We start from the raw sequence: 26,984 nt of genomic DNA on the forward strand, positions 1-26,984 counted from the left end.
TTTCTATTAATGAACCAGATAGATTCTCATGGCAAGCCTAAATTTTTGTGTGTACCCCATTGCTTCTGCAAGATTCCAGATTTAATTTACATAATTTCAATTCACCAGCCGCCAGAATACAAGTTGAACCCATATCTCCAGATCAACAGCTCAATAGCATAACCACAACGCCACTGTCTCTTTAATTGCTACAATAGACACATTATGGTCAGTTACAGGGCAACTGTATTGTCAATATTAAATAAATTGCAGATTTGTAAACCTTTGCCTAGTATCAAGTTCACTGCAACGGGTAAACCGATTGAATTATGTCATTGTACAAGTTTCTTTTTCTGATATGCAATGCAACAATGAATGTTAAAATACTTACTAATAAAAAAAACTTTTAAAAAATGGCCAAAAATATACAAATTTAAAATATATGATTAAAATTCAAGACTTCCTACCATTCATTCATTTTATGAATTCACACTAAAACATTCCAGTTGCGATTGGATTAATGGACATATAGATCCCTGAAAGTTACCTTTCCAACTGAAGCCCATAGACTCACAAAAGGAAAGTATTTGTCCTAGTTATAGAGTCATGGAAATATACAGCCCGGAAACAGACCCTTCTGTCCAACTCATCCACGCCAACCAGATATCATAAATACATTGAGTCCTATTTGCCAGCAGTTGGACCATATCCTTCTAAACCCTTCCTATTCATATATCCATCCAGATGCCTTTTATATGTTGTAATCATACCAACCTCCACCACTTCTTCTGGCAGCTCATTCCATACACGCACCACCCTCTGACTGAAAAGGTTGCCCCATGGATCCTTTTTAAATCTTTCCCCTCTTGCCTTAGATCCACGCCCCCTAGTTTTGAATTCCCCCTCCCTGGGAAAAGATCTTGTCTATTTATCCTATCTATGCCGCTATTGCTACAACCGAATGCACCTGATGTAACAAAGTAGTTACTAAAATAATTTCTTGCCCTCCAGTACTAGAGTTTGTGGGACAGGGCCAAGCTCAGCCTATTATTTCATGATTTAGATTTTATCTTTGATGTATAATCTGCTCTTAAATATAATAGTTTGTGACTTGGAGAAATCTATTGTAAAAAATGCTTGTTTTGCATCATCATCTATTTCTGAAGCCCACCTATTGTACTGCGTTTTGATATTCTAATATGTATTCAAGGAAGACAATAAGAGCTGAATGAATAGACAGAACCAATAGCACTATCACATAGTTCATTTTACTTCTAGTAGTGCAGAAATTATAAACAAAATATGCTGAGATTCTCTCTCTGCCACTGCTGGTACCAGTAATTCCGCCCTGGAGAGCAACTCCCGCACACTTTCAAGACCGATTTCAGCAAGGACATTAAGCTTAAAGGCACCTAAGAAAACAGAAAATAAAAGGCATTTTACAGTAATTAACAGGGATTTCCCAGAACCCTTTTTCATCCATTTAATTTGCATTGGCACCTTCTGCTTACATGCTAATTCAAAAGTATTTTAATTGGATACTTTAAAAAAAACAGAAAGTTCCATCATTCCGAGTCAGTCTCTCCAGACATTTCCAAAAGGTACACCCAGCTTGTTCATAATAAATGTAGCCAGACACATCTAATAATGACCTACTCGCTAATGAAAAAGCATTGTTGTTGCTGTAATTAACCACATGAAGATTTAAGTGCAAGGAAATTAGATCTATTTACACACAGTAATCTTGTTGATGAAGCTAAAGCTATGCAGGGAAAGTCTTAATTAACCCTCAAGTGCTTGATGTTCCTTTGTAACGCATCTCTCAACAAATTGAGGATTCAATAATCTAAGTTAATACTTTATCATTTGCTGCTACAGAAAAAAAGACCACCATAATTTTATTATTCAAATTAGGCCAGTATTTTATATCCAGATTTTCCAATGGTACCTTGGCACAACCAAATAGTGTGGAAAGTTAAAAATAAACATTAAAAAATTAACTGAGTGGGACAGTAGGAGGTCATATAATATGATAGTTTTTTTTTTAAAACAGTGAAAAACCAGCAACTGTGGAAGAGTAGAGAGTCAGCATCCAAGCACACAGTGTACTAAAAGCTAACGGTTAGCTGCAAAAATAATTTAAAAGGTAAATAGAGTGTGGTCTTTATCTCAAGATATCTAGGACAGAAATTTTGTTGATTATATAAAACTCTGGACAAACCCTGATGTGATTATTGCATTTAGTTCTGGGCACTATATCTCAGGAAAGATATACAGGCTTAGGTGGAATGCAAGATAGATTCAGCAGAATAATATTAGAATGAAAAAGAGTCAACATTGGACATGTCAAACAGAAGAAACTTTTGGTTCTCGCAAAACAAACAGGTTTTGTGATGATTAAAAAGGAGTTGACATGATTGCTTCAAAAAAAAAATCCTCGACTGGAGGAATCCAGAACAAGGACACAACTTTAAAATTTGAGCCAGGCTATTTAGAGACAATGTACACCACACTTTTTCCACATTAAGCAAAGTGGAAATCTGGAATTCTTCCTGTTGAGACTGTGAATGGAAAGTTTCATTAGAAAACAAAAAGAAAATTAGCCATTCAAGGATAGCAAATCTCAATTTTAAAAAAATACACATCACGCTTCACCAATTTAAGCAAACTCTTCAAGGAAGTTGCTCAATGTACACGTAAAATGTCAACAGATGGAGGTATATTTGACCCTTCAAAAACTGATCTAACTGCAACGAGTTACCTTACAAACTCAGGCTGATAGGAGAGCGAAAGTATAGTGCCACCTTGAACTGAGATTAAACATCAATGGACAGTTATCAAATTAATCATACTTAGCAAATATTGCAGTGATCTACTTTCCCATGTGCATGGCAGTGACAGAAAGAATGCGAGACACTGATAGAAACACCAGTTAGAAGCATACATAAATGGCTAAAATAGGAAAGTGAGATAAATGTAAATTTGTATATTTTGGGGAAAGAAATGGAAATATGGTAAGTGTCGATATTCACAAGAGAAAACTAGAACCAGAGAGATTAACCAGTGTGTATAGGCAGTAATTTAAAATCAAGGCACAAACTGAAAAAGCTAGAATTTCTTTCGCCTTTTTAAGTTTTCTGCAATCTCTTCAGGAAAAGTTGAGGTGCAACGAAACCTGGCTGCCATGATGGAACAGTCGCTGAAGGTTGGCATGCAGGTGCAGTAGGCAGTGAGCAAAGTTAGTGGCATGCTAGCCTTCATAGCGAGAGGATTTGTGTATCAGAGTAGGGAAGTCTTGCTGCAGTTAAGCAAGCTTTGGTGAGGCCACACCTTGAGAATTGTGTGCAGTTTTGGTCTCCTAGTCTGAGGAAGGACATTCTTGCTACTGAGGGAGTCCAGCGAAGGATCACCAGACTGATTCCCGGGATAGCAATAGTGACATATAGGAAAGACTGGGCTTGTACTCACTGGAATTTAGAAAATTGATGGGGGCGAGGAGGACGGGGATCTCACAGAAACGTATAAAATCCTGATGGGACTGGACAGGCTAGATGCGAGAAGAATGTTCCTAATGTTGGGGAAGTCCAGAACTAGGGATCAGAGACTAAGAATAATGGATAAGCCATTCAGGACTGAGATGAGGAAGAACTTCTTCACTCAAAATTGTGAACCTGTGGAATTTTCTCTCTCAGGAAGCTTTTGGGGCCAGTTCATGATATATTCAAGAGTGAGCTGGATGTGGCCACTGCAGCTAAAGGAATCAAGGAATATGGAGAGAAAGCAGGAATGGGATTCTGAGATTGCAAAATCATATTGAATGTTGGGAAGGCTCAAAAGAGCCTACTCCTGCACCTATATTCTATGTTTCTGATAGAAGTAATGAACTTAAATCAAGGTGATGATGGATCTGTCAAGCACATTGGCCAAACTATTTTTGGACAAAAGAATTGGCACACAAATCAAGCAAGGTGATATTCAACAACTAGGTGAATAAATATTGTATAAAAGTTAAAGTTACATGGGGACAGAAACAATGGACCAAACAGAAATTGCTGAGTAAGAAACTAGCTTAGATATTTTATTATACATTCCACTGTAAATTATTTTCAAAGAACTCTTCAAAACCCATTGACTTCTTTTGGGTCATGTTTCTAGTAAGCTGGCATATTTTATGAAAACCTATGGTCATAAAATTATTTTATTTTTCTCCAAGATAAGAATTAGGAATGTTAAAGGAATGTTGATATCAAATAATCCATTTTGAAGTCAAAACATGACTGAAACAAGAGATAGCATGGAATATCACCAGAGAGCTCAACATCACATTGATCCTTTCTTCAGGCTTGCAAGTAATAATAGTCAGAAACATTAGCTTCCTATAGCTCTGATCTTAAAATTGATACTTCTACTAATTTGGTAACTACATATTTACACTTTCTGGACATGCAAGAACTTTTTGCAAAGGGATCATACCAGGAATGCTCAGTGCATCTAAAAGCATAAAATCAAGATAGCACCTTGGGGGAGGTATGATGCAATGGCTTTTAAACTTTTGGAAACAAGTGAGAATCTTCCTCATGGAAAGTAAAGAATACGGAGAGGTGGAAAACTCAGGGGTTAAAAATCCTACAAATGGATTCAAGTGCAAGCTCCATGTCATTGAACACCATGTTGGTTAGCATCATTCCCTCTAAAATAAAATCTGTAGCCACCAACACTTACGGCGAGATTGATCAGTCTAGAATGCCAAACAAGCAGTTTCACATTAGTCCTCTATATGCTGGCATAGTTAGAAGTGACTATTGAGCCTGTGGGGAAAAAGAAATTGCCACCAAAAACAATTCTACGGTTTGGGTTTCCACCAAGTCCAATTTCACACCCTCTATATCGAAGAGTTCAATTCCTGCACAGAGAAACTGTTCCACGATTATGTCTTAGTGTTAGCAAACAGCAGCTCAAGCAAGATTACGTTTACGTTTAAGAAATAATCAAATCTAAATACAGATGAATAGACAGGCCACTGTATTTTTCTCTCTAAGAGGCAGCAATCTACACAGTCCAGTAAATTTACTGATTAGGTCTCAAAAAGGTGAGAATCTGTTAAGAACTAGAGCTTACAAAATACCTCCGGCACTCCTCACTGGTAGCATTTTTTTTTCATGTGAAGCTACATTTAGAAGATAGATTTTAAAATTGCTGAGCAAGCTTCAATGACAGGTCTGACAGATGTTTTAGAAACTTCCCTGACCACTAAGTCTTTTGGGTTGAATTAGTGCACTATTTGGCCAGTTATACTTCAGCAACCAAACGAAAACATCAAGAAATGTGAACATTATCTGCATACGTGTGCAGCGAATATGTTTATTGCCAATATTCTGCAGACAAATCAATTAGCATATTTGAGAAAATTTAAGACTGTTCCCAAATGAGAAGTCTAGGCTCAAACTTCAGGCCAGAATTTCAAAATAAGATTCTCATAGACTTTTGTCAACTTTGTACCTGTCAAGGAAAACACACTTCCCAGATTCATCCTAAGGTAATTACAGACAGCAATAGCTGTATTTCTGTTTCTTATTTTGTTTATCTATTTTGTGATTTTCAAATGCTGGAGCGATATGCATATTGTGTTGAAATTGACCATAATTATGAAACTTATTACAAGGGTACAGCACACATAAAAAGTATACAATTGAAGGCAAAATAGGTGCAAGCCTACAGTGCATTTCAAGGACATCCTCTCCAAATTAGAATCTGAAAATACATACATTTTAAACTCCCACAGATACAAGACAAACTCAACAGTGTTTTTTTTTGGAGTTAAAAGAATTACGCTAGTCATATATACATAACTAATTCAAACAACAGTAACAGGGGCTTTAAATATCTCTTGAAATGTCCAAGATTTCAGGTATCATAAGTACCAATACAGAATTAAGTCAGTGACCCAAAGGCAAAATTAAACAAATATTCGGAGAAAGATATATCGAGATTGCTGGTGACATATTTAAGCATCAACCAAAAGATAACTCAAGTAGTGTCTGCCTCTCCATCCACAGTTATAACTTTGCTACGGACATGGAGCCTGTAGCCCATCGGAGTGCCAAAATGTCTGAACCAACTAAATTGGTACAATTAGTCCCTGTTTCCACAAGAATATGTGTATGTTGCCTTGAATGTTGACACCAGGTTTGGTAGTATGTGGCTAATGTCTCAGACTTCAGGAAACTAGCATCAGGGTAACTTATTCCACTCATCTTGTAAAGATGCTCAGCTGCAACAAATCACATGCTTGTGATACTGCAGTAATTTCTATCTAATACATGCAGGTGCCCTGAGTTGCTGTGAAAACTTTGCACTGTATCTTTCTGCTTCAGTATACCAAGAATGTGCATTATATTGATCTTCTGCAAGCTTAGTCTGCTTGCAAATGAAATCAGAAATATGAATAGTTCTTCCTTCAATTAATAATGCTTACATTGTTTAAGTCAAGTTAATATTTGGAGGACATGAAAGAACAGGTATTGATCTCAATACCACAACTTTCCTTTTCATGTACTACTCTTAGTGCTCTTACATTGGTCGAGGTTTGTACTCATTTTCACATACCCTCACCATCTCCCAAGTTCAAAGTAATGCCTGAATCTTCATGAGAGAGGAAAAGAAACTCATTACATCAAACTTCAAATAGTGAAGGGGAGAAAGATAAGATGTCTAGACTTACATTCAACAAATCATTCACATATCCAACAGTAAAGCCCTAACTACGAGCAATATTACCAATACTAGTTTTAATTTGTGGGATTTCCCAGCTCTCTTCAGCCTCTGGTGCCTCAGGTACTCCTACCAATGACTTTGAAACAGATACGCCTACTCCAACTGAAACTAATTCCATTCGCCAAAAATGGCTGCACAGCTTTTTTTTAAATTGGATTAAATAATATTTCTTGCAAATTGCAATCTTAAATACAGTTTAGATTAGGTTCCCGACAGTATGGAAACAGGCCCTTCAGCCCAAAAAGTCCACACTGACCCTCTGAAGAGTAACCACCCAGACCCATTTCCCTCTGACTAATGCACCGAATGCTATGGGCAATTTAGCACAGCCAATTCACCTGACCTGCACATCTTTGGATTGTGGGAGGAAACCGGAACACCCAGAGGTAACACACGCAGACACAGGGAGAATGTGCAAACTCCACAATGACAGTCACCAAGGCAGGTATCGAACCCGGGTCCCTCGCACTGTGAGACAGCAGTGTTAACTACTGAGCCACCGTGCCATAGTTTTTAAAAAAATGCAGATAGATATGTAAATCATCTGAGCCTTGGGAAATGTGCCTGAGAGGTGGATATTCTCTGGTCCGAACTCAGAATCTGGAGAAAGTAAAGTGACGATCTCTCTGCTGCCTTACAGCATGATTCATTGTTCGACATATTCAAAAGTTTAGCTAATTTGAATCAACATCCATTCAGGTGTTACAACTGCATTTCTTACCAATCAGTAAAGATTTCACAAACTCATCACCATTAGACTTTTGGATTTTAATTCTTACATTCTTTGTGTACATATTAAAAACAGTTCAAAGACAGTCCAAATGTCTCTCAGATAATTTAACTGGAGATTTAACCTATGAATGCCACAGAGAGAGCTTGTTAAAGAATTGAGGACAAATAAAAAACAAATGATATTTGTGAGGTAGCAAATCTGACAGTTCAAGAAAGCAATAACTGATTTCACTGTGCCGAGTTTGAGAGGAGAATAAGAGAAAGAATAACTTTTTAAACTAAAAGTATTTTCCACCATCACAAGTATATCTACAGTAAAATTAGTTAGTAAACTCAGAGCAATTCTTGATATTCTTAAGTTAGTCTTTTGATTAAGGAATGACATAGAACACACATAGCAACAATGACCTGTTTAGCATACTTTAAATAAAGTGGCACCTGGAAAGTTTACACTTTTATAATACATTCCACGTTGTTGTAAAAACCCAGCTGATTCTTACAACATTGGCAAGGAAGAAAATCTCCTATTCTCACCAGTCTGCCCTACATATGACTTGAGACACACGCCCTCTGAAACACTGCAGCATGCCAATCAAATTATACCAAACTGTTATGCTCACATCCAAGTCAAATCAGACAATAACCTGCCAGCTAATCAAACATCAATTATGTTGAAGGCATACTGAGTTCAGTCAACCCTTTCTAACCATCTATGGGCTGAAGCAAACACAGAGAAGCTATGTAAGCAGCAGCTCAACAGTCATTCTCTCAGAGCCGCTCTTTTAGCCAATATCCCAGACTCTTGGGTAAATCGTGGTTTTATCAGGACAGACTTTCTACACTTGATAGCACAGTGATATAGAGTCAGATTGTCAAGGTCCTGGGGATTCCCAAATTGACTCCAGATCCCATGTATTGTCATGGCATCAATGTCAATTATGAGCACAAAATCTGCTAACTGCTAACTACCCAGCCACTCTCAGCTGATGCATCAAACCTTTCCGATGTGGAACATCACTTGGAAGAAATATTAAAGGGACACAAAGGTGTAGAATACATTCATGATTGGAACTTCAAAGTAACACAACTCAATCCCCCTGATGGACATATCTATCAGACTGAAGAAGATAGTGAGAGGAACAACACAAACAAAAAGTCTATTTGATCGCACCCTCACCAAAAAATCCATCATAGTCACATCTGTCTAGAACAGTAACAGTATAAAATCCATCTCATCGCCTTTCTGGCAAAGTCTCATTGAGGACACTACCCGTTCTGCTGTGTAAAATTACCACTATACTAAATGTGATCGACTTAACACAGATCTGGCAGCTTAAAATTGTGCATCCATAAAGTGCTAAGGACCATCACACTACCTCACAGTGCCAGTACCCTGATTCAAATCCAGCCAGTGACCTCCAACGTGGAGATTGCACAAACTCAGTGTCTGCGTGGGTTTGCTCCATGCTCCGATTTTCTCCCACAGTCCAAAGATGTTTAAGTTAGGTGGATTGGCCATGCTAAATTAGCCTACACATCCCTGGACACTACAGGGTAAGTAGATTAACCATAGTGAATGTGGGGTTACAGGGCTGAGGTGCATGGGATGCTCTTCAGTGGGTTGGTACAGACTCAGTGGGCTGAATGGCATCTTTCCGCACTGTAGACATTCTATGATTCAATGGTGAAGCTAAATCACAGGTAGAAAACAGAAGCAGCATATGATAGACATGAGTTAAACAATCCTACAATCAACACATTACTCAAAGCTTCGCAGTCCTGCTGCATCCGAAAGCAGTGAACAATTAAAACAAACCTCTCTAAAACATTAATTTCTACATTAAGCCCCTTACCAATCACTTTGTGCCTGCACCACAAACTCTGACCATTAATTACGATGTCTTCCACCCAAATACAGTTGCTCCTCTCTTTCACTTCCTCAAATCCGACACAAATTTTTTTTTAAACTTTTCCCAGTTCTTATGGAAGGTCTCAATCTAGAACACAAACTCTGTGTCTTGTTATATATGTACTACTCCAATCTTACCAGCATTATTTGCCTTTGTTTCAGATTCACAGACTCTATGATGCACAAAGGGGGCAGCACCTAAAGTATCAAGTGTAAAATGCAGCTGTACCTCCTTCAGATGACCAGAGCATCAAATAAGTCATTCTGTAGCACACCACATGATATCAAGAAACAGCGAGCGCAGTGAGCACCAACAACATTCTGGCTATAGTTCAGAGGACTTATGCTTCCGTTCTAACCGTGATTCTAGCCAAACTCTGGATGAAGCCGAGTTTAGGCATTATTCCATAGGCTGCCTCCAGTAAGTGTCCCTAAAGCTGGTGAGCAAAAACATGCAGTCACGATTTATTTAAAAACACTCTACACTCTGATTTCCACAGCAAATGAACAATTATACCTGTCTTTTCAACCATAATATTCTAAGAAATGTACCTTTTGGTCATTTTTAATGTAGTTCATTTGTTTTTTTGAACTTGTGGTAGGATTTCAATGTTCTAAAATACCTGAATGTCAACGTAACACTCAAAGTGTTGCTAACTTAACTTTACATCTAATTTAAATTTCAATAAGATTAGGGAGGGTGGTAAAAAAGGAGGGGGGGTGGCATTGCTAATTAGAAATGGTATAACGATTGCAGAAAGGCAGTTCAAGGGGGATCTGCCTTTGGAGGTAGTATGGGCTGAAGTCAGAAATAGGAAAGGAGCAATCACCTTGTTGGGTGTTTTATTATAGGCCCCCCAATAGCAGCAGAGATGTGGAGAAACAGATTGGGAAACAGATTTTGGAAAGGTGCAGAAGCCACAGGGTAGTAGTCATGGGCGATTTCAACTTCCCAAATATTGATTGGAAGCTCTTTCAATCAAGTAGATTAGATGGGGCGGTGTTTGTGCAGTGTGTCCAGGAAGCTTTTCTAACTCAGTATGTAGATTGTCCGACCAGAGGGGAGGCCATATTGGATTTGGTACTTGCTAATGAACCGGGACAAGTGATGGGCTTGTTAGTGGGTGAACATTTTGATGATGGTGACCACAATTCTGTGACTTTCACCTTGGTTATGGAGAGAGATAGGTGCGTGCAACAGGGTAGATTTTACAATTGGGGGAAGGGTAAATACGATGCTGTAAGACAGGATCTGAGGAGCATAAGTTGGGAGCATAGGCTGTCAGGGAAGGATGTCGTGGAAATGTGGAACTTTTTCAAGGAACAGATACGACGTGTCCTTGATATGTATGTACCTGTCAGGCAGGAAAGAGATGGTCGTGTGAGGGAACCTTGGTTGACGAGGGAGGTTGAATGTCTTGTAAAGAGGAAGAAGGAGGCTTAAATAAGGTTGAGGAAACAAGGTTCAGACAGAGCATTGGAGGGATACAGGATAGCCAGAAGGGAGCTGAAGAAAGGGATTTGGAGAGCTAAAAGAGGGCATGAAAAATCTTTGGTGGGTAGGATCAAGGATAACCCCAAGGCATTTTATGCATATGTGAGAAACATGAGAATGACGAGAACGAGGGTAGGTCCGATCAAGGACAGTAGTGGGAGACTGTGTATTAAGTCGGAAGAGATAGGAGAGGTCTTGAATGAGTACTTTTCTTCAGTATTTACAAATGAGAGGGACCGTATTGTTGAAGAGGAGAGTGTGAAATGGACTGGTAAGCTAGAAGAGATACTTGTTAGGAAGGAAGATGTGTTGGGCATTTTGAAAAACTTGAGGACAGACAAGTCCCCCGAGCCTGACGGGATATATCCTAGGATTATGTGGGAAGCAAGAGAGGAAATTGCAGAGCCGTTGGCAATGATCTTTTCGTCTTCATTGTCAACGGGGGTGGTACCAGGGGACTGGAGAGTGGCGAATGTTGTACCCCTGTTCAAAAAAAGGAATAGGGATAACCCCGGGAATTACAGGCCAGTTAGTCTTACTTCTGTGGTAGGCAAAGTAATGGAAAGGGTACTGAGGGATAGGATTTATGAGTATCTGAAAAGACACTGCTTGATTAGGGACAGCCAGCACGGATTTGTGAGGGGTAGGTCTTGCCTTACAAGTCTTATTGAATTCTTTGAGGAGGCGACCAAGCATGTGGATGAGGGTAGAGCAGTGGATGTAGTGTACATGGATTTTAGTAAGGCATTTGATAAGGTTCCCCATGGTAGGCTGATGCAGAAAGTCAGGAGGCATGGGATAGAAGGAAATTTGGCCAGTTGGATAGAAAACTGGCTAACCGGTCGAAGTCGGAGAGTGGTGGTAGATGGTAAATATTCAGCCTGGAGCCCAGTTACAAGTGGAGTTCCGCAGGGATCAGTTCTGGGTCCTCTGCTGTTTGTAATTTTTATTAATGACTTGGAAGAGGGAGTCGAAGAGTGGGTCAGTAAATTTGCAGATAATACAAAGATTGGTGGAGTTGTGGATAGTGAGGAGGGCTGCTGTCGGCTGCAAAGGGACTAGATATGATGCAGAGCTGGGCTGAGGAGTGGCAGATGGAGTTCAACCCTGTCAAGTGTGAGGTTGTCCATTTTGGAAGGACAAATAAGAATGCGGAATACAGGGTTAACGGTAGGGTTCTTAGTAAGGTGGAGGAGCAGAGGGATCTTGGGGTCTATGTTCATAGATCTTTGAAAGTTGCCACTCAGGTGGACAGAGCTTGTAAGAAGTCCTATGGTGTATTAGCGTCCATTAGCAGAGGGATTAATTTCAAGAGTCGTGAAGTGATGTTGCAGCTGTACAGGACCTTGATAAGGCCACATTTGGAGTACTGTGTGCAGTTCTGGTCGCCTCACTTTAGGAAAGATGTGGAAGCTTTGGAGAGGGCGCAGAGAAGATTTACCAGGATGTTGCCTGGAATGGAGAATAGGTCGTACGAGGATAGGTTGAGAGTGCTGGGCCTTTTCTCATTGGAACGGAGAAGGATGAGGGGTGACTTGATAGAGGTTTATAAGATGATCAGAGGAATAGATAGGGTAGACAGTCAGAAACTTTTTCCCCCGGGTACAACAGAATGTTACAAGAGGACATAAATTTAAGGTGAAGGGTGGAAGGTATAGGGGGGATGTCAGGGGTAGGTTCTTTACCCAGAGAGTGGTGGGGGCATGGAATGCGCTGCCTGTGGGAGTGGCAGAGTCAGAATCATTGGTGACCTTTAAGCGGCAATTGGATAGGTACATGGATGGGTGCTTAAGCTAGGACAAATGTTCGGCACAACATCGTGGGCCGAAGGGCCTGTTCTGTGCTGTACTGTTCTAAATTTGCTGCTCACATCTCTCTCTGCATTGTAGTAACCTGTAATCTCTCTCCATTTAAATCATGTTCAGTTTTCTATTCTTCTGTCAAAGCGACAAATTCACATTTTCCCCCACATTATTTATGACAAAAATTTTTAAGGTTTGGGTAAAGATTTGTAGCTCGGATGCTGGTTGCCATAATTGCGGGTATGTTTGCCGAGCTGATACGGTATAACTGTGCTTCACAGGAGACTCCAAAGCACTGAAAATGTCAACTGGACAAGGGACGAAACGTCTGCAAATCGAACTTCTCAGCTCGGTCAACATACTGACAAATACGGCATACAAAATTTTGTCCAATCATTTAACCTATAATGCCTTGTGTACTACCTGCATGCTCCTTCCAACTTGCTTTTCTACCTTTGCACTGTCACAAATTTGCCTACTATGCAATCACTCCCTTCATTCAAGTCATCAGTATAGACTGTATACAATGGGTTGATACAGAGCTTATCACCACAGTCAGTAAACCAGGAATTCTAGTCACATAGTAGACACATCTCTATTGGCCCATTTGTTGGTATCACTAAAACATTTAAGACTCAATAACATATTACACTTCCTCAATAGAATTGGATGTTTAAGGGTGAATATTTGTGAAGGATTTCAATTTTTTTTTAAGTTAAATTTTCAGGACACAGCCTTAATGACCATCCAGAAAAACAAATTATTGCAATGTCACCAACAGAAATTAATTTATAGCATGATTTCTCAAGGATACAATCCAAAAGCTGCACGTTCATGAAACAAATATGAAAGTTCATTATCATAAAAGTACCTTAATACTACTAAAATTGGAGTCAACATGACTAATTAAAACTTCACAAACAAAACCTACTTTGAAGCAGTATGAATTTAATCAGGTGAAAATGATACAATCATGTGCCATAATTACCAGTTAATGGAGGAAAGCTACATGAAGGATTGAAAAAGACATATGACATTCTTACAAAATATTTGAGGGAAGTTACCACCTTGCACAGCAACATCTTATATCTAATTAGATTCTAAGCCATAGGTCATGCCTTAAATTTGTTTTTTCCATTATTCTGCAAAATATTAACGACATGACATTACCTGGGCGTGCGGCTGCTGAGTCCCAATTTAAGTCAAATTCTGAAGATTCACTTTCTTCAACTGGAAAAAAGAAAGAAAGCCAGTTACATTATTATTCATTCCCTGAACATTGTAAGAGTTAACTGACAAGATATGAAATTCAATACCCTCTGATTTGTAAATGTCACTTAATATTATGTACTGTTACAGACATGTCCCCATATCAATAAACCAATTCCACTGTGGAAACACCAATCCAAGAAAACAAACCTCAGTCAACAAGTTAAATGAAAAGATACATGCATTCTTCTGTTACTATTTTTCATGTAGAAAGATCAGTTATTAATAGCTGGACAGCTTTAAAAAAAGTGACAAAATAAGCATGAAAATACACAGGTAGATTTCAGCCCTCCAACAGTACATTATTTTTCATCAAAGAATGATTCCAGATGTACTGTTCCTCATCAAAATTATTATCGTGAGTCACTTCTAGCACTTGGGTGAAAACCAAATTTCAGTGAGCAGATGGCCAATCTCTAGGACAAACTCCCCTGGAGAGACATTGGGCAGAATCCTCCTGGTCCTGCAGGGGCAGCTTGAAGGCAGACTGAAAGAGATTTCACAGAAATTGGCTTCAAGTCAGCAGGCCATCACATTCTAGCCTCCAGGCAGCCTTCCCTGAGTTGGGTCAGCAGCTGCTGAGGCTAACTGTCCAGCAGCAGATGGGCACCCACTGAGATGCAAACTCAGCAGGTGCTTGGAGGCAGTTTGCTAGTGACTGGCCTGCATTTATTGCCTCTCCCCCATTAAGCGAGAGAAGGTGGTGATGACTCTCCACAATGAACTGCTGCAGTCCATGTATTGTAGGCACACCCACTGTAGCACAAGATCCACGATTTTGACCCTGTGATGATGAAAGAATATAGCTAACAGGATAAGTGAAGTGGAACCAGTGGATGTAGCATATTTGGCTATTCAAATGGATTTCAGTAAACAGCCACGCAAAAGGTTGCTTTTTGATTCTTTCATGTGGTGTGGGCACACTAAAATATCAATCACCCACTCCAATGTCTGACTTAGAAGAATGTCACCATACTTTCACAGTCACTGCATCCACCATTTCTGCAGCTCTCTTACTTTGAATAACCCACTACATTTAGTAGATTTGTTTGCTTTCGGCCCATTAATTTCTGTCACAGTTTCTTTACTTACAATTAATTAATTGATTAATTTCTTATTTTCATTAGATTTTTACTTCTCCATGATACTTTGCATCTTTGACTATGACAGAGATAATAGGCAATATTTTGGCTGAGTCAAAATCTCCCCAAGTTGTAGAATTAATTTCCAACTTATGCATTTGTTTAATGCCTCTGCCATTTATTTGTTCCCCATTATGACTAATTAACTCATTTTAATTTGCCTTCCATCTTCTTCATCATTTGCTGCTTTCTAAAAACATTTCCAACCCTCAAGCTTAGAATACCTGGCAATATTGTATACTTTTTTCTTTTGCCCTTCTAAATCTCTTCAGTTAGCCATGGAACAATCTTTTTTCCCTCATAGAGGCTTTACTTCGCAACATGCATTTCGTGAGAATCAGTAAATCTTTATTTAAACACTTACCATTACCCACAGTCTTATCTTATAATTTCTCAATCTATTTTTGCCAATTCGTTCCTCATACCCATGTAAGCGATTTTACATGTAATAGTCCAGAATCAGAAATACATAGGTCACTTTCAAACTCACTCTTCCCCAAGAATTCTTTACCAACAAATTCACTCATCCTCACTTCCATCTTGTCTATCAAAATAGCAAGCATACTGAAATGTTTACTCCCAACCGTAGTAAACATGCATTCACTTCCATGCATGTATATGACAAACTATGGCTCAGTTGGTGATAGTGTCACCTGCAACTTAGAAGACAAGAGTTCAATTCGTGCCAGAACCTGAGCACAAAAACTAAAGTGCAGCACTGAAGTAATGGAGTGTCAGCCAATTAAATATTTTGTTTGACAGGATAAGCTGAAGCTGCATCTGGCCTCTCAAGAGGACATAAAGAATCTGACAACACTATTTTAAACAAGAGTAGAGGGTATCGCTAGCATTCTTACAAATATTTATTTTGTCAATCTGTTTTTGTGTTGCTGCTTATCTGGTCATTATCAAACTTATATTTGTAGGAGTTTTTTGGGCCTAAACTGGCTCCAATATTTACTGCATTACAAAGCTGACAAAACTTCAAAAAAGTGATACAACGGGACTGAAGCACTTTTCAACATTGGATGACCATGGAATAAGCTACATTAATGCAATTCTCTTTTTCTCTATAGTGAACAAACGTTAATTCATATATGTACCATTAATTTGCATGTCCAGTTATGAATAAGTGCCTTTTTGGTACAATTTTCACCTGAATTAACCTAATTAACTGATGCAGCAACATCATCAGTGGCAGAGCCTATATTTATTGACTACCCCGAATCACCTTCAAAGTGGGGTGATGAACCACTTCCTTGATTACAGCTGAGTGGATTACTCAAGCCAATTCAAGATGACAATTGAGAGTCAACTACATTGTTGTGGGTCTGAAGTCACAAAGTCTAAATCAGATCAAGAAAGCAGATGGTCTTTCCTAATGTGCATTACTGATCTGTTTTATGACAATTAGGCAGTTGTATGGGTCACCACTTGCTGATTTTTTTTTTAAAAAGCTGAAAATGTATTAATTTTTTTTAAATGTAAATATCCCCAACTGCTACTGTGGGATCTGAGCTCACATTCCACAGCATTAGTCCACATCTCCAGATTAAAGTTTTGTAAATTAATCCCATTATCTGAGATAACTCCATTGTCTCCGGTGACCATCAGAATTTCAGAAGACAAACTAAGCAACATTAGGTTATGACAAATGTACCTTTGAAGATTTTTAATTACAATGTTTAAGTTACCTTTAGGGGAAAAATACTCCTACAATGTCTTTGCTGTACACTCTGATGAGGCCATGTTTTATGGATCTAGGTCTCTAAGTTACTGAAAAACATTTAACAGAATTTGTCCCATTATGTCCATACCAGCTTTCAGCAAGTATAATTTTTCCATTACCACACTCCTGTATTTTTTTGTTGCAACCCAAATAATTTTCTCTTCATCAAATTATCCAATTCTCTTTTGAGATCTTTGCTTTGTATCTGCTTCCACCACACTCATAGGCACCACATTCCAGATCTCAACTTCTCAGAGGAAGAATGTTACTCTTGTCATCGTTGCTTTTGTCCCCCCAAGTCACCTTAAATTGCTGTCTTCAGGATTTTATTCTTCCACAAACAGAAGCAGTTTCGCAAATGTAACATCTAGACCGTATACACTTGGGCACAAATACTAGCAGCTATATCACCCTCAAATTTTTGTGAGAGCAACTACTGTTTTCCTTTCATCATGCAACCACCCTCCAAGTCACCACATTCACTGCTGAAGCTGAAGTTTTAAAGAAATACAGCAATTACAGATGGGAACTTGCATCTAATATGTTTATGGTATTGAATATTATATCACCTATACTTTTCCCACATCTAACTTTACACAAATAGGTCTAACCAGTTAAACAAAAAAGTCAGTGACAAAACTTTTGTCCTCTACTCTGGCATCTGAAATGAGAAAGATATAAATTGATGTCTGTCTTGAAACTTCACTGATATAAAGATGAGAAAAAACTTCCATTTACATTTAATTCAGCTATAACTGAGGGTGCTTCTCTCACTGGACACTAAATGAGTTGAAGAGGTAAAACAACCTAAACTCAGAGGGCGAAAGTTAATTAATGGAAGGAAATTGAATTTTGCATACGATATGAAGTTGATACTGAATACATAGTTCTGGTATCAGAAAAGCCAAATTTTCTCACAACTGAGAATGACATTGACCAGTTATAGGAAGTTATTATTAAGGTGCAGCGGGTTCAGAAAAGATTTAGGCGGATGTTGCTGGGTCTGGAAGGTTTGACTTCTAAAGAAAGACTGGATAGGCTGGGACAGTTTTCAGTAGAGCATAGGAGTTTGAAAGGCAACCTGTAAGAAGTTTACAAAATAATGGGGGGTATAGATAGAGTTAACGGTTGTTGTCTTTTCCCTAGGATGGGGAATTTCAAAACTAGGGTACACATTATTAGGATGAGGGAAGACAGGAGGGGCAAACATTTTACACAAAGGGTGGCTCACATGTGGAATGAATTGCCAGTGGTGGATGTGGGTACAACTACAATGTTTAAACAACATTTGGATATGTACATGAATAAGACAGGTTCGGAGGTGCAGGCAGGTGGGACTAGTTTCGTTTGGGATGATGTTTGGCATGGACTGGTTGAACCAAATGGTCTGTTTGTGTGCTGTATGACTATTACATTGAATGGAAGGTTCATTCCATTATGAAAGATAAGGTTACAGGTATGTTCAACCACTCTACACATACCAAGAGCTTAATTTCACGATGGCTACGAAAACAATGGACACTTTGCAACATTAAAGACCAAAATTACCTTTGGCCGATAGCCCCAAACAGTTAGACTGTGAGAACATACACTATTCGTTCCAAATGGCTCCTTTCAAAAGGTTGTCAACAGAAACTTTTCCAAGCCACAGAACATGGATGATTGTTTGCCTTTCAGAATACTCCTTAATTTTACTCGAAGGCCTCAGTATAGCACGAAGCAACTAATGCATTGTTTTAGGTTCCATTATTTTAAACACAACATGAAATTAGCGTCTGATTCTTGCTCTAGGGTAAACATAAACGCACTAGAAAAATAGAAGAATTTACAGATGGCCTGGACAATAATAGCCCCTCAATCAAGAGTTTACCTGGTTATTATCTCATTATTGCATATATTATTATAATGCATTCTAATTACTATATTTTTCTACATTGATAATAGCTGACTATATTCCAAAATAACTTTAGTAAAGAGCTCTGGGATATCCTAATGTCATGAGTAATGCTATATAAATCCAAACTTTTCAGGTCTCTCTGAGAAGAACCAATGAAAATGCATTCACCAATACAGTGTAATTTACGAATCTCTACCTCCAAGTTGTCAAACTGGAGAAACAATCCTAATATAAATAAAAATAAAATACAATATTCCATCAGTACATATTAAACACTGAAGAATAAACAAATGACGATGGTAATCCATTACATACAGGGTGGAAGTTAAGACAGCAAGATAATTTCTTGCTGTAGATGAAGCTGTTATACATGGCCAAAGAAAGGAAAACAGAACACACGAGAGAAAAATCAGTCACTTCAACCAGCCATAGAGTCATAGAGATGTACAGCATCGGAAAGAATCCCTTCAGTCCAACCCATCCATGATATCCCAATCCAATCTAGTCCCACTTCCAGCACCCACCCCATATCCCTCCAAACCCTTCCTATTCATATAACCATTCAGATGCCTCTTAAATGTTGCAACTGTACCAGCCTCCACCACTTCCTCTGGCAGCTCATTCTATACACGTACCATCCTCTGAGTGAAAAAGTTGCCCAAAGTTTGAGAGAAGATTTGTAACTCGGGTGCTCGTTGTGTGGTTCTGTTCGCCGAGCTGGGAATTTGTGTTGCAGACGTTTTGTCTCCTGTCTAGGTGACATCCTCAGTGCTTGGGAGCCTCCTGTGAAGCGCTGCTGTGATCTTTCCTCCAGCATTTGCAGTGGTTTGAATCTGCCACTTCCGGTTGTCAGTTCCAGCTGTCCGTTGCAGTGGTCGGTATATTGGTCCAGGTCGATGTGCTTATTGAATCAATAAGCACATCAACCTGGACCCAATATACCGACCACTGCAACGGACAGCTGGAACTGACAACCGGAAGCGGCAGATTCAAACCACTGCAAATGCTGGAGGAAAGATCACAGCAGCGCTTCACAGGAGGCTCCCAAGCACTGTCCTGTACAAGCCCTGTACTCAATACTCTGACCAATAAAGGAAAGCATACCAAACACCTTCTTCACTATCCTATCTACCTGCGACTCCATTTTCAAGGAGCTATGAACCTGCACTCCAAGGTCTCTTTGTTCAGCAACACTCCTGAGGACCTTACCATTAAGTGTAGGTCCTGCTCAGATTTGCTTTCCCAAAATGCAGTACCTCACATTTATCTGAATTAAACTCCATCTGCCACTTCAAAGCCCATTGGCCCATCTGATCAAGATCCCATTGTAATCTGAGGTAACCTTCTTCGCTGTCCACTACACCTCCAATTTTGGTGTCATCAGCAAACTTGCTCATTATACCTCTTATGTTCACATCCAAATCATTTATATAAATGATGAAAAGTAGTGGACCCAGTACCAATCTTTGTGGCACGCCACTGGTCACAGGCCTCCAGTCTGAAAAACAACTCTCCACCATCACCCTCTGTCTTCTACCTTTGAGCCAGTTCTGTATCCAAATGGCGAGTTCTCCCTGTATTCCATGAGATCCATCTTACTCACCAGTCTCCCATGGGAAACCTTGTTGAATGCCTTATTGGAGTCCATATAGATCACATCTATCGCTCTGCCCTCATCAATCCTCTTTGTTACTTCTTCAAAAAACTCAATCAAGTTTGTGAGACATGATTTCCCATGCATAAAGCCATGTTCACCAGACCTAATCAGTCCTTGCCTTTCCAAATAGATGTACATCCTGTCCCTCAGGATTTCATCCAACAACTTGCTCACCACCGACGTCAGGCTCACTGCTCCATAGTTTCCTGGCTTGTTGCCACCTTCCTTAAATAGTGGCAGTATGTGAGCCAACCTCCAGTCTTCCAGTACCTTACCTGCAACTACTGATGATACAAATATCTCAGCAAGGGTCACAGCAGTCACTTCCCTAGCTTCTCAGAGATCTTGGATACACCTGATCAGGTCCTGGGGATTTATTCACTTTTATGCGTTTCAAGACATTCAGCATTTCCTCCTCTGTAATATGGACATTTTTCAAAATGTCACCATCTATTTCCCTACATTCTATATCTTCCACAGTAAACACTGGTGCAAGATACTCATTTAGCATCTCCCCCATCTCCTGCGGCTCCACACAAAGTTGCCTTGCTGATCTTTGAGGGGTCCTATTCTCTCCCTAGTTACCCTTTTGTCCTTATTGTATTTGTAAAAACCCTTTGGATTCTCCTTAATTCGGTTTGCCAAAGCTAGCTCGTGTCCCCTTTTTGCCCTCCTGATTTCCCTCTTAATTATATTCCTACTGCCTTTATACTCTAAGGATTCGCTTGATCTATCCTGTCTACACCTGACATATGCTTCCTTTTTTTCTTAACCAAAACCTCAATTTCTCTCATCATCCAGCATTCCCTACACCTACCAGCCTTTCCTTTCAGCCTAACACGAATATGCTTTCTCTGGATTCTTATCATCTCATTTCTGAAGGCTTCCCATTTTCCAGTCGTTCCCTTTACCTGCAAACATGTGCTCCCAATCAGCTTTTGAAAGTTCTTGCCTAATATCATCAAAATTGGCCTTCCTCCAATTTAGAACTTCAACTTTGAGACCCGGTCTATCATTTTCCATCACCATTTTAAATCTAATAGAATTATGGTCGCTGGCCCCAAAGTGCTCCCCTCTTACACCTCAGTCACCTGCCCTGCCTTATTTCCCAAGTTTTGCACCTTCTCTGATAGGCACACCCACATACTGAATCAGAAAATTTTCTTGTACACACTTCACAAATTCCTCTCCATCTAACCCTTAACACCGTGGCAGTCCCAGTGTAGGTTTGGAAAGTTAAAATCCCCTACCATAACCATCCTATTATTCTTACAGATAATTGAGATCTCTTTACAAATTTGTTTCTCAATTTCCCTCTGACTACTAGGGAGTCTATAATACAATCTCAATAAGGTGATCATCCCTTTCTTATTTCTCAGTTCCACCCAAATAACTTCCCTGGATGTATTTCCAGGAATATCTCCCTCAGTACAGCTGTAAAGCTGTCCCTTATCAAAAACGCCATTCCCCTCCTCTCTTGCCTCCTCTGTGTCCTTCCTGTAACATTTGTATCCTGGAACATTAAGCTGCCAGTCCTGTCCATCCCTGACCCACACTTCTGTAATTGCTATGATATCCCAGTCCCATTTTCCTAACCATGCCATATAAATCAAAAGATTATTAGGTATATTAGCTATGCACTTGACATTTGAGCTCTTGAAAATTTGTTTATTTTTCGTCCATTTCCTTCTTTCAATTTCTGCTGCCACAACTTTACAGCTTTGATCATTGCATTAATCATTTATTTAGTCAGCAACTACTCTTCTTCACCATTAATCTTCAAGTTTCTTTTGTATAATGCGAATGGAGATATGTTCCCTCTGAATGATATAACCACAACCCTCTTACATGCAGAAGTTGAGAATAACAGAAATTTCTTTATGCATGAAGCTATTAGAATATTTTGCTATAGGGAATGGCTGTGGCAATTCACAAATTCTTCTAAGGAAAGTCTGGACGAATATTTAAAGAGATGGAGGAGGGACGTGAGTGTCAGGTGTTAGCCGTAGATTGCTCAAACTGAAGGTTGTCATAGCCTTACCAGATCATCGGGCTGCTCTCTCACTGGAGAAAAATGATTGGTGGTGGCTTAACCAAAGGGCCACAATGCCTCAGGCAAGGGGACAGGTTGAGGAGGAAAATCCTTCACAGTAAGCAATTCATCGAAGTAAATCTGCGCTGTTGGCATTATGCTGCATTGCAAACCAAGTGTTCTGCCAACTGAGCTACTGACCCCATTCTAACTGAGCAAGCACAATAGCATTGATGGGAACCCTTTTATCTACGAACACTCAAAGATCTTATGCTACCACCCTACTATTTTCTTTTCTGCATTTATTAGCTATAAAAATTGCTATAAATTTCCAAATTGTCCATAATCTAGAAATGTTCCACCCTAATCTACTGTGGTGGGTATGACTCAATCTGGCCATTAATACATCTATGGAACACTGTAATGGAATTTTTTACTATTAATTTTTATCTGTTCCTCAAGATTCCCCCACCTTCCCCCAATGCTATGAAAGATTTCACAAGACTTTCATTTTTTTCTCCGTTTAGTGGCTGAAAATTCTAGACCTTGTCAGACACCAAACAAATGCTCTCCAATTAAACATAACAAATTTTCTTTCATTCAACACTATCAGTATCTTGCAATTTACCTAAAAGCTACCACCCTTCATGGCTCAATTTTCTACCATCAATAACATTCCTGACGTCCACATCTTCAGATCTCAACTGAAAAATCAAACTTCACCTCTATTGCTCCAATTGCTTCCCAACAACTTATTTGTTTTCATAAAAATTCCTTATTAGAAAAATTGAATTCTAAGACATCATTGTTGCTCAAATGCGGAGGAATACTTTTTGAACAAGTTTTTTACCATTGTATGACAATGCTAAAGTCAGATAGACATTGTACATTGATCCTTTGTCACTATCTCCCATCCTTGTGTTTATTATAAGGATTTATTTGTTCACTGTTCCACTGAAGTTCTCCCCACTTCCTTGTATCTCAAAATATGCAGTACAATATCGATACTCTTGCTCTTCTCTTCACACATGCCATTTCAGAATGACTCAATTCATTCCCATGACTCCAAAATGATGGGCTGCCTCACAGCACCCTCTCTTCACCCCAGTTTCCTTCCCTCCCCCTACAAATGCAATGGATTTTAAAATTTTAAAACCAAAGCTTGAAATTACCTAAAATCATTTCATTTGCCTTGTCTGTATTCCAGTCTCAGCAAATTCTAAGCCTGTTCTTTCTTACCTTTGTGAATAAAAAGCTGGAATATGAACAATTCCAGTGGAGGGAGCTCTTTCACAAAGATGGGGGTTCTACAGACAAAAACAATTATGCAGCCTTTGAAACAATTACAGCCCCAAATATTTTTAAAATATTGCACCTTCTACCTTAAGCTAAAAGAAACTATGGTGAGAGTCATGGCTGTAATAGCACTTTGTCAACAATACCTATATAAAAAAAAACAGGAAAATTCAGAATGGAAGAAAAGGACCAATATTGATAAAATACAGCACTAAAGAGGGATTTTGGTATGAGAATCACACAGTGAAAACACAATGGTTAAAATGAATGACTAAGAATGTAAGATCTTATGGTTTAGTACAGACCTCTCAATAATAATGGTACATAGAGAGTACAAGTGGATTTATCAATTTTGAGATAAGTTATCAAATTTTAAATAGGAAATTTTCAGAGAACAACAATAGTTCAAACAGTAAAGACAATGCATTCTCAGACAATATTTGAGACACTTTTCTGGAACAGTAGATTTGAGAGCTGACAACAGGTCAAATTATAATCAAGGAGGAATGAGTTCTTTCAAGTTTGAACAGAAATGTGTGCATGGGTGGAGGTTTGGAAAGGTTTGCCTGTAGATCTCCAGATAATACTGATAAGCTTCAGCACTCCTGTGACTTGGGAATCAAAAACTGAATTAGTGGGAACGTTCTGAAAAATCCAAATTAGAGTTTCAGCCTTTTACATATGTAATTGTGCCTTGGATCAAGAAATAGAGATTGTGCAGCCAAATTTACAGGTGGCATCAAATTGGAAACATAGTAAGTTGTGTTGATGTAAGCAAAATTTGAAGGGTGTTAAAACATTAACTGAGTGAACAAAACTATGATAAATTTCAACATGGAAAAAGGTGGAGATAATTCTCTTTGGATCTCAAAGACTGATTAAAATATTAACCTCACAATTTCACCTCTTCTCATCAAAGACAATGAGCTGTGGAGCAGCAAATATATTTGCATGTCCACACACAAACACAGGTTACAAATGTTAGTGCACAAATACAAAAGGTCATCAAAAAGGATAACAGAATGCCACTGTTGTTTACATGGCTAGTGTTTCAATTGTACAGAATTTTGCTAAAGTCATAATTAGAGTAGGTGCTCAGGTTTGTTATCAGAAGATTATACTGTTCTCTTAATGGAGGATTACATTTGAGGCTACATTGCATAAACATATTTGTATCACTTTGAATTTTGGAAGTTGAGGGGTAAACTAATTGAGATGTTGAAAATGAAAAGGATTCCATTGTACAGGTACAGAGAAAAATATTTATTCGGATGGTCAATTCCAGAATAAAAATTAAGAAGTGGTGAAAATCTGCCACTCTACTCCAAAAGACTGTGCAGACAGGACCATTTAAAAGTTGTAAAGACTTAAAACATTGACTTCTAATTGGTAAGAGTATCAGGAACAAAAACAAGTATTTGTGCAGACTACTATTTCCATGGTTAAATTTTCAGTCTCCCTGGATAACAAAAGTGTTGCAAGCAGCTTAATGGTCATTTCTGTTGTGGATCAGCAGGGGACCCTACGCAGCAATGAATTTGTCGGTGTTCCATCTATTAAAGATAAACCTATTGTAGCAAAGTGCAATATAAAACTTAAACATAGGAAAAATGTAATGGTCTTGACAAAAGTAGAATACATACAAAGCCATAGTTAATGATTCATTTCACTCCAAGTGAACTGTACAAATTCGTGCAACATTTTCTACTTGCACAGGAAAAGGTTACTAACAGCCCCACATGGAAATAATTTGAACATTTCTACAGAGTTTAGCAAAGCACCTTTTTCATCGCACAAGTTCTGAAAGGCTGATGGTCCACAAACCCATGTGCAGAAACTACAAAATGCCATACTGCATTGACTAATTTTCCTGACAGCTTCAATAGGTTTTCAATACAGTAGAGTTCAATTACTGTGATAGCTATCTCATGCGACTGCGTAATTCTGTTCATAAAATCACAACTAGTGGATAAGAAAAAGTACTTGGAATGATGTTTTAACAAGTAACATTGCAAATTTTTGAAACAGTAAATCAATTCTAAACAGTACTATGACCAATATCAGATTCTGCCCTAAAATTTTAAAGCATTATAAACAATGGGCAGCTAAACATCCAAAGATAGACCATGGCTCATTCAGCACAACCAACCATCAACGTCCAAATATTCACAGGATTATTTTTGTTGGCCTGAAGTTTTCAATATTAAAGCTTACTGAAGAGAAGGCTCTCCAGCATTAACTGAAGGAGTTTAAACATTCAGCAAAAACAACCCTTTGACTCATTTCATACATTGTCCAAAAAAATCGAGGATCTTATTGCAAAGCAAAGCAATCGTACATCCAATGAAAGGTATGGTGCAGATAAATAAGCACAAATGAGAACAAAGCCATTCTTACAATGATGCTTTGTAAAGCCAGCCACAGGACAAAGAAATAATGAAATGCAAAGCAGTTTTGAATTTTTTCTCATGAAAAAGAACACAACGGGAGCCAGCACAAACTTAGAAGAATCAATATGATAAAAGAAGCTGACTTCGTATAATTGAATTTTGCAAACAGAGTGATTCAAACACTGTCTGTACCATCACTATATTATCAGGAAATGTAGATACAACTTTTTTTAAAAACGGACAAGCATGGCAGTGTAACAGTTCAGATAATATCAAGCCAATTTCCAACATACAGACCAAATTAACAAAATAAAACTTGAAACACAAAGTACCCTGAAGGTCCACATCATGATCGCTTTGATGCACACTTGAGCCAAGCATACTGCAGTATCAAATCCTAAAACGTCCTGAAAAATTATAAGCTGGTGACCAAAAAGAAAACAAGTTGACCTCAAAGCTTTCCTTCTTTATAGAATATTAAGCAAATATTTTGAATTTTTTTCTGTAAGCATTTTGGGCAAAGTGCATTGAGTGGTTCAAATGCAATCCCCACAAAGCAGTATTTACAAGTTATCTCTTATGTAAGTTTCTTTCTGGTTGTTACTTCAATTCTACAAGATGTTCATGTTTTCCATTGTTTTTGTTTCCCAAGTTGCATATATTTGTTCAGTCTCTATCTGAAATGACTTCTGGGTCCAGTGAGCTGCTAATCTATATAATTTCCAATGCAGCCACATGCCCACAGCCATCAAGACAGCCAGTGCTACATGCTACTATGGTTGATGCACAAAACTGAAGGCCACCTTGTCAGATGGATGGGCAAAAATACCTGAACATGACAGCATTATAAAGTTATTTATAATGTTCCCATTAATTAATCA

At 38.7% G+C, this 26,984-nt stretch overlaps 1 protein-coding gene across 5 annotated transcripts in view; it reads right to left on the bottom strand.

Moving 5' to 3' along the window:
- znf423 (zinc finger protein 423) overlaps window positions 1-26,984 on the bottom strand; it is a 366,010-nt gene that overhangs the window by 291,447 nt on the left and 47,579 nt on the right. For 4 of the 5 annotated variants that reach the window (XM_072596260.1, XM_072596259.1, XM_072596258.1 and 1 more), the window contains one exon: window positions 13,862-13,921. The exons of the other annotated variant lie outside the window; for it this stretch is intronic. In XM_072596260.1, coding sequence (XP_072452361.1) covers window positions 13,862-13,921 — 60 coding nt within the window. The remainder of the gene's footprint in view (window positions 1-13,861; window positions 13,922-26,984) is intronic. 5 annotated transcript variants of the gene reach the window in all.

The sequence above is a fragment of the Chiloscyllium punctatum genome, chromosome 26 (assembly GCF_047496795.1).
Source record: "Chiloscyllium punctatum isolate Juve2018m chromosome 26, sChiPun1.3, whole genome shotgun sequence".
Classification (NCBI taxonomy): domain Eukaryota; kingdom Metazoa; phylum Chordata; class Chondrichthyes; order Orectolobiformes; family Hemiscylliidae; genus Chiloscyllium; species Chiloscyllium punctatum.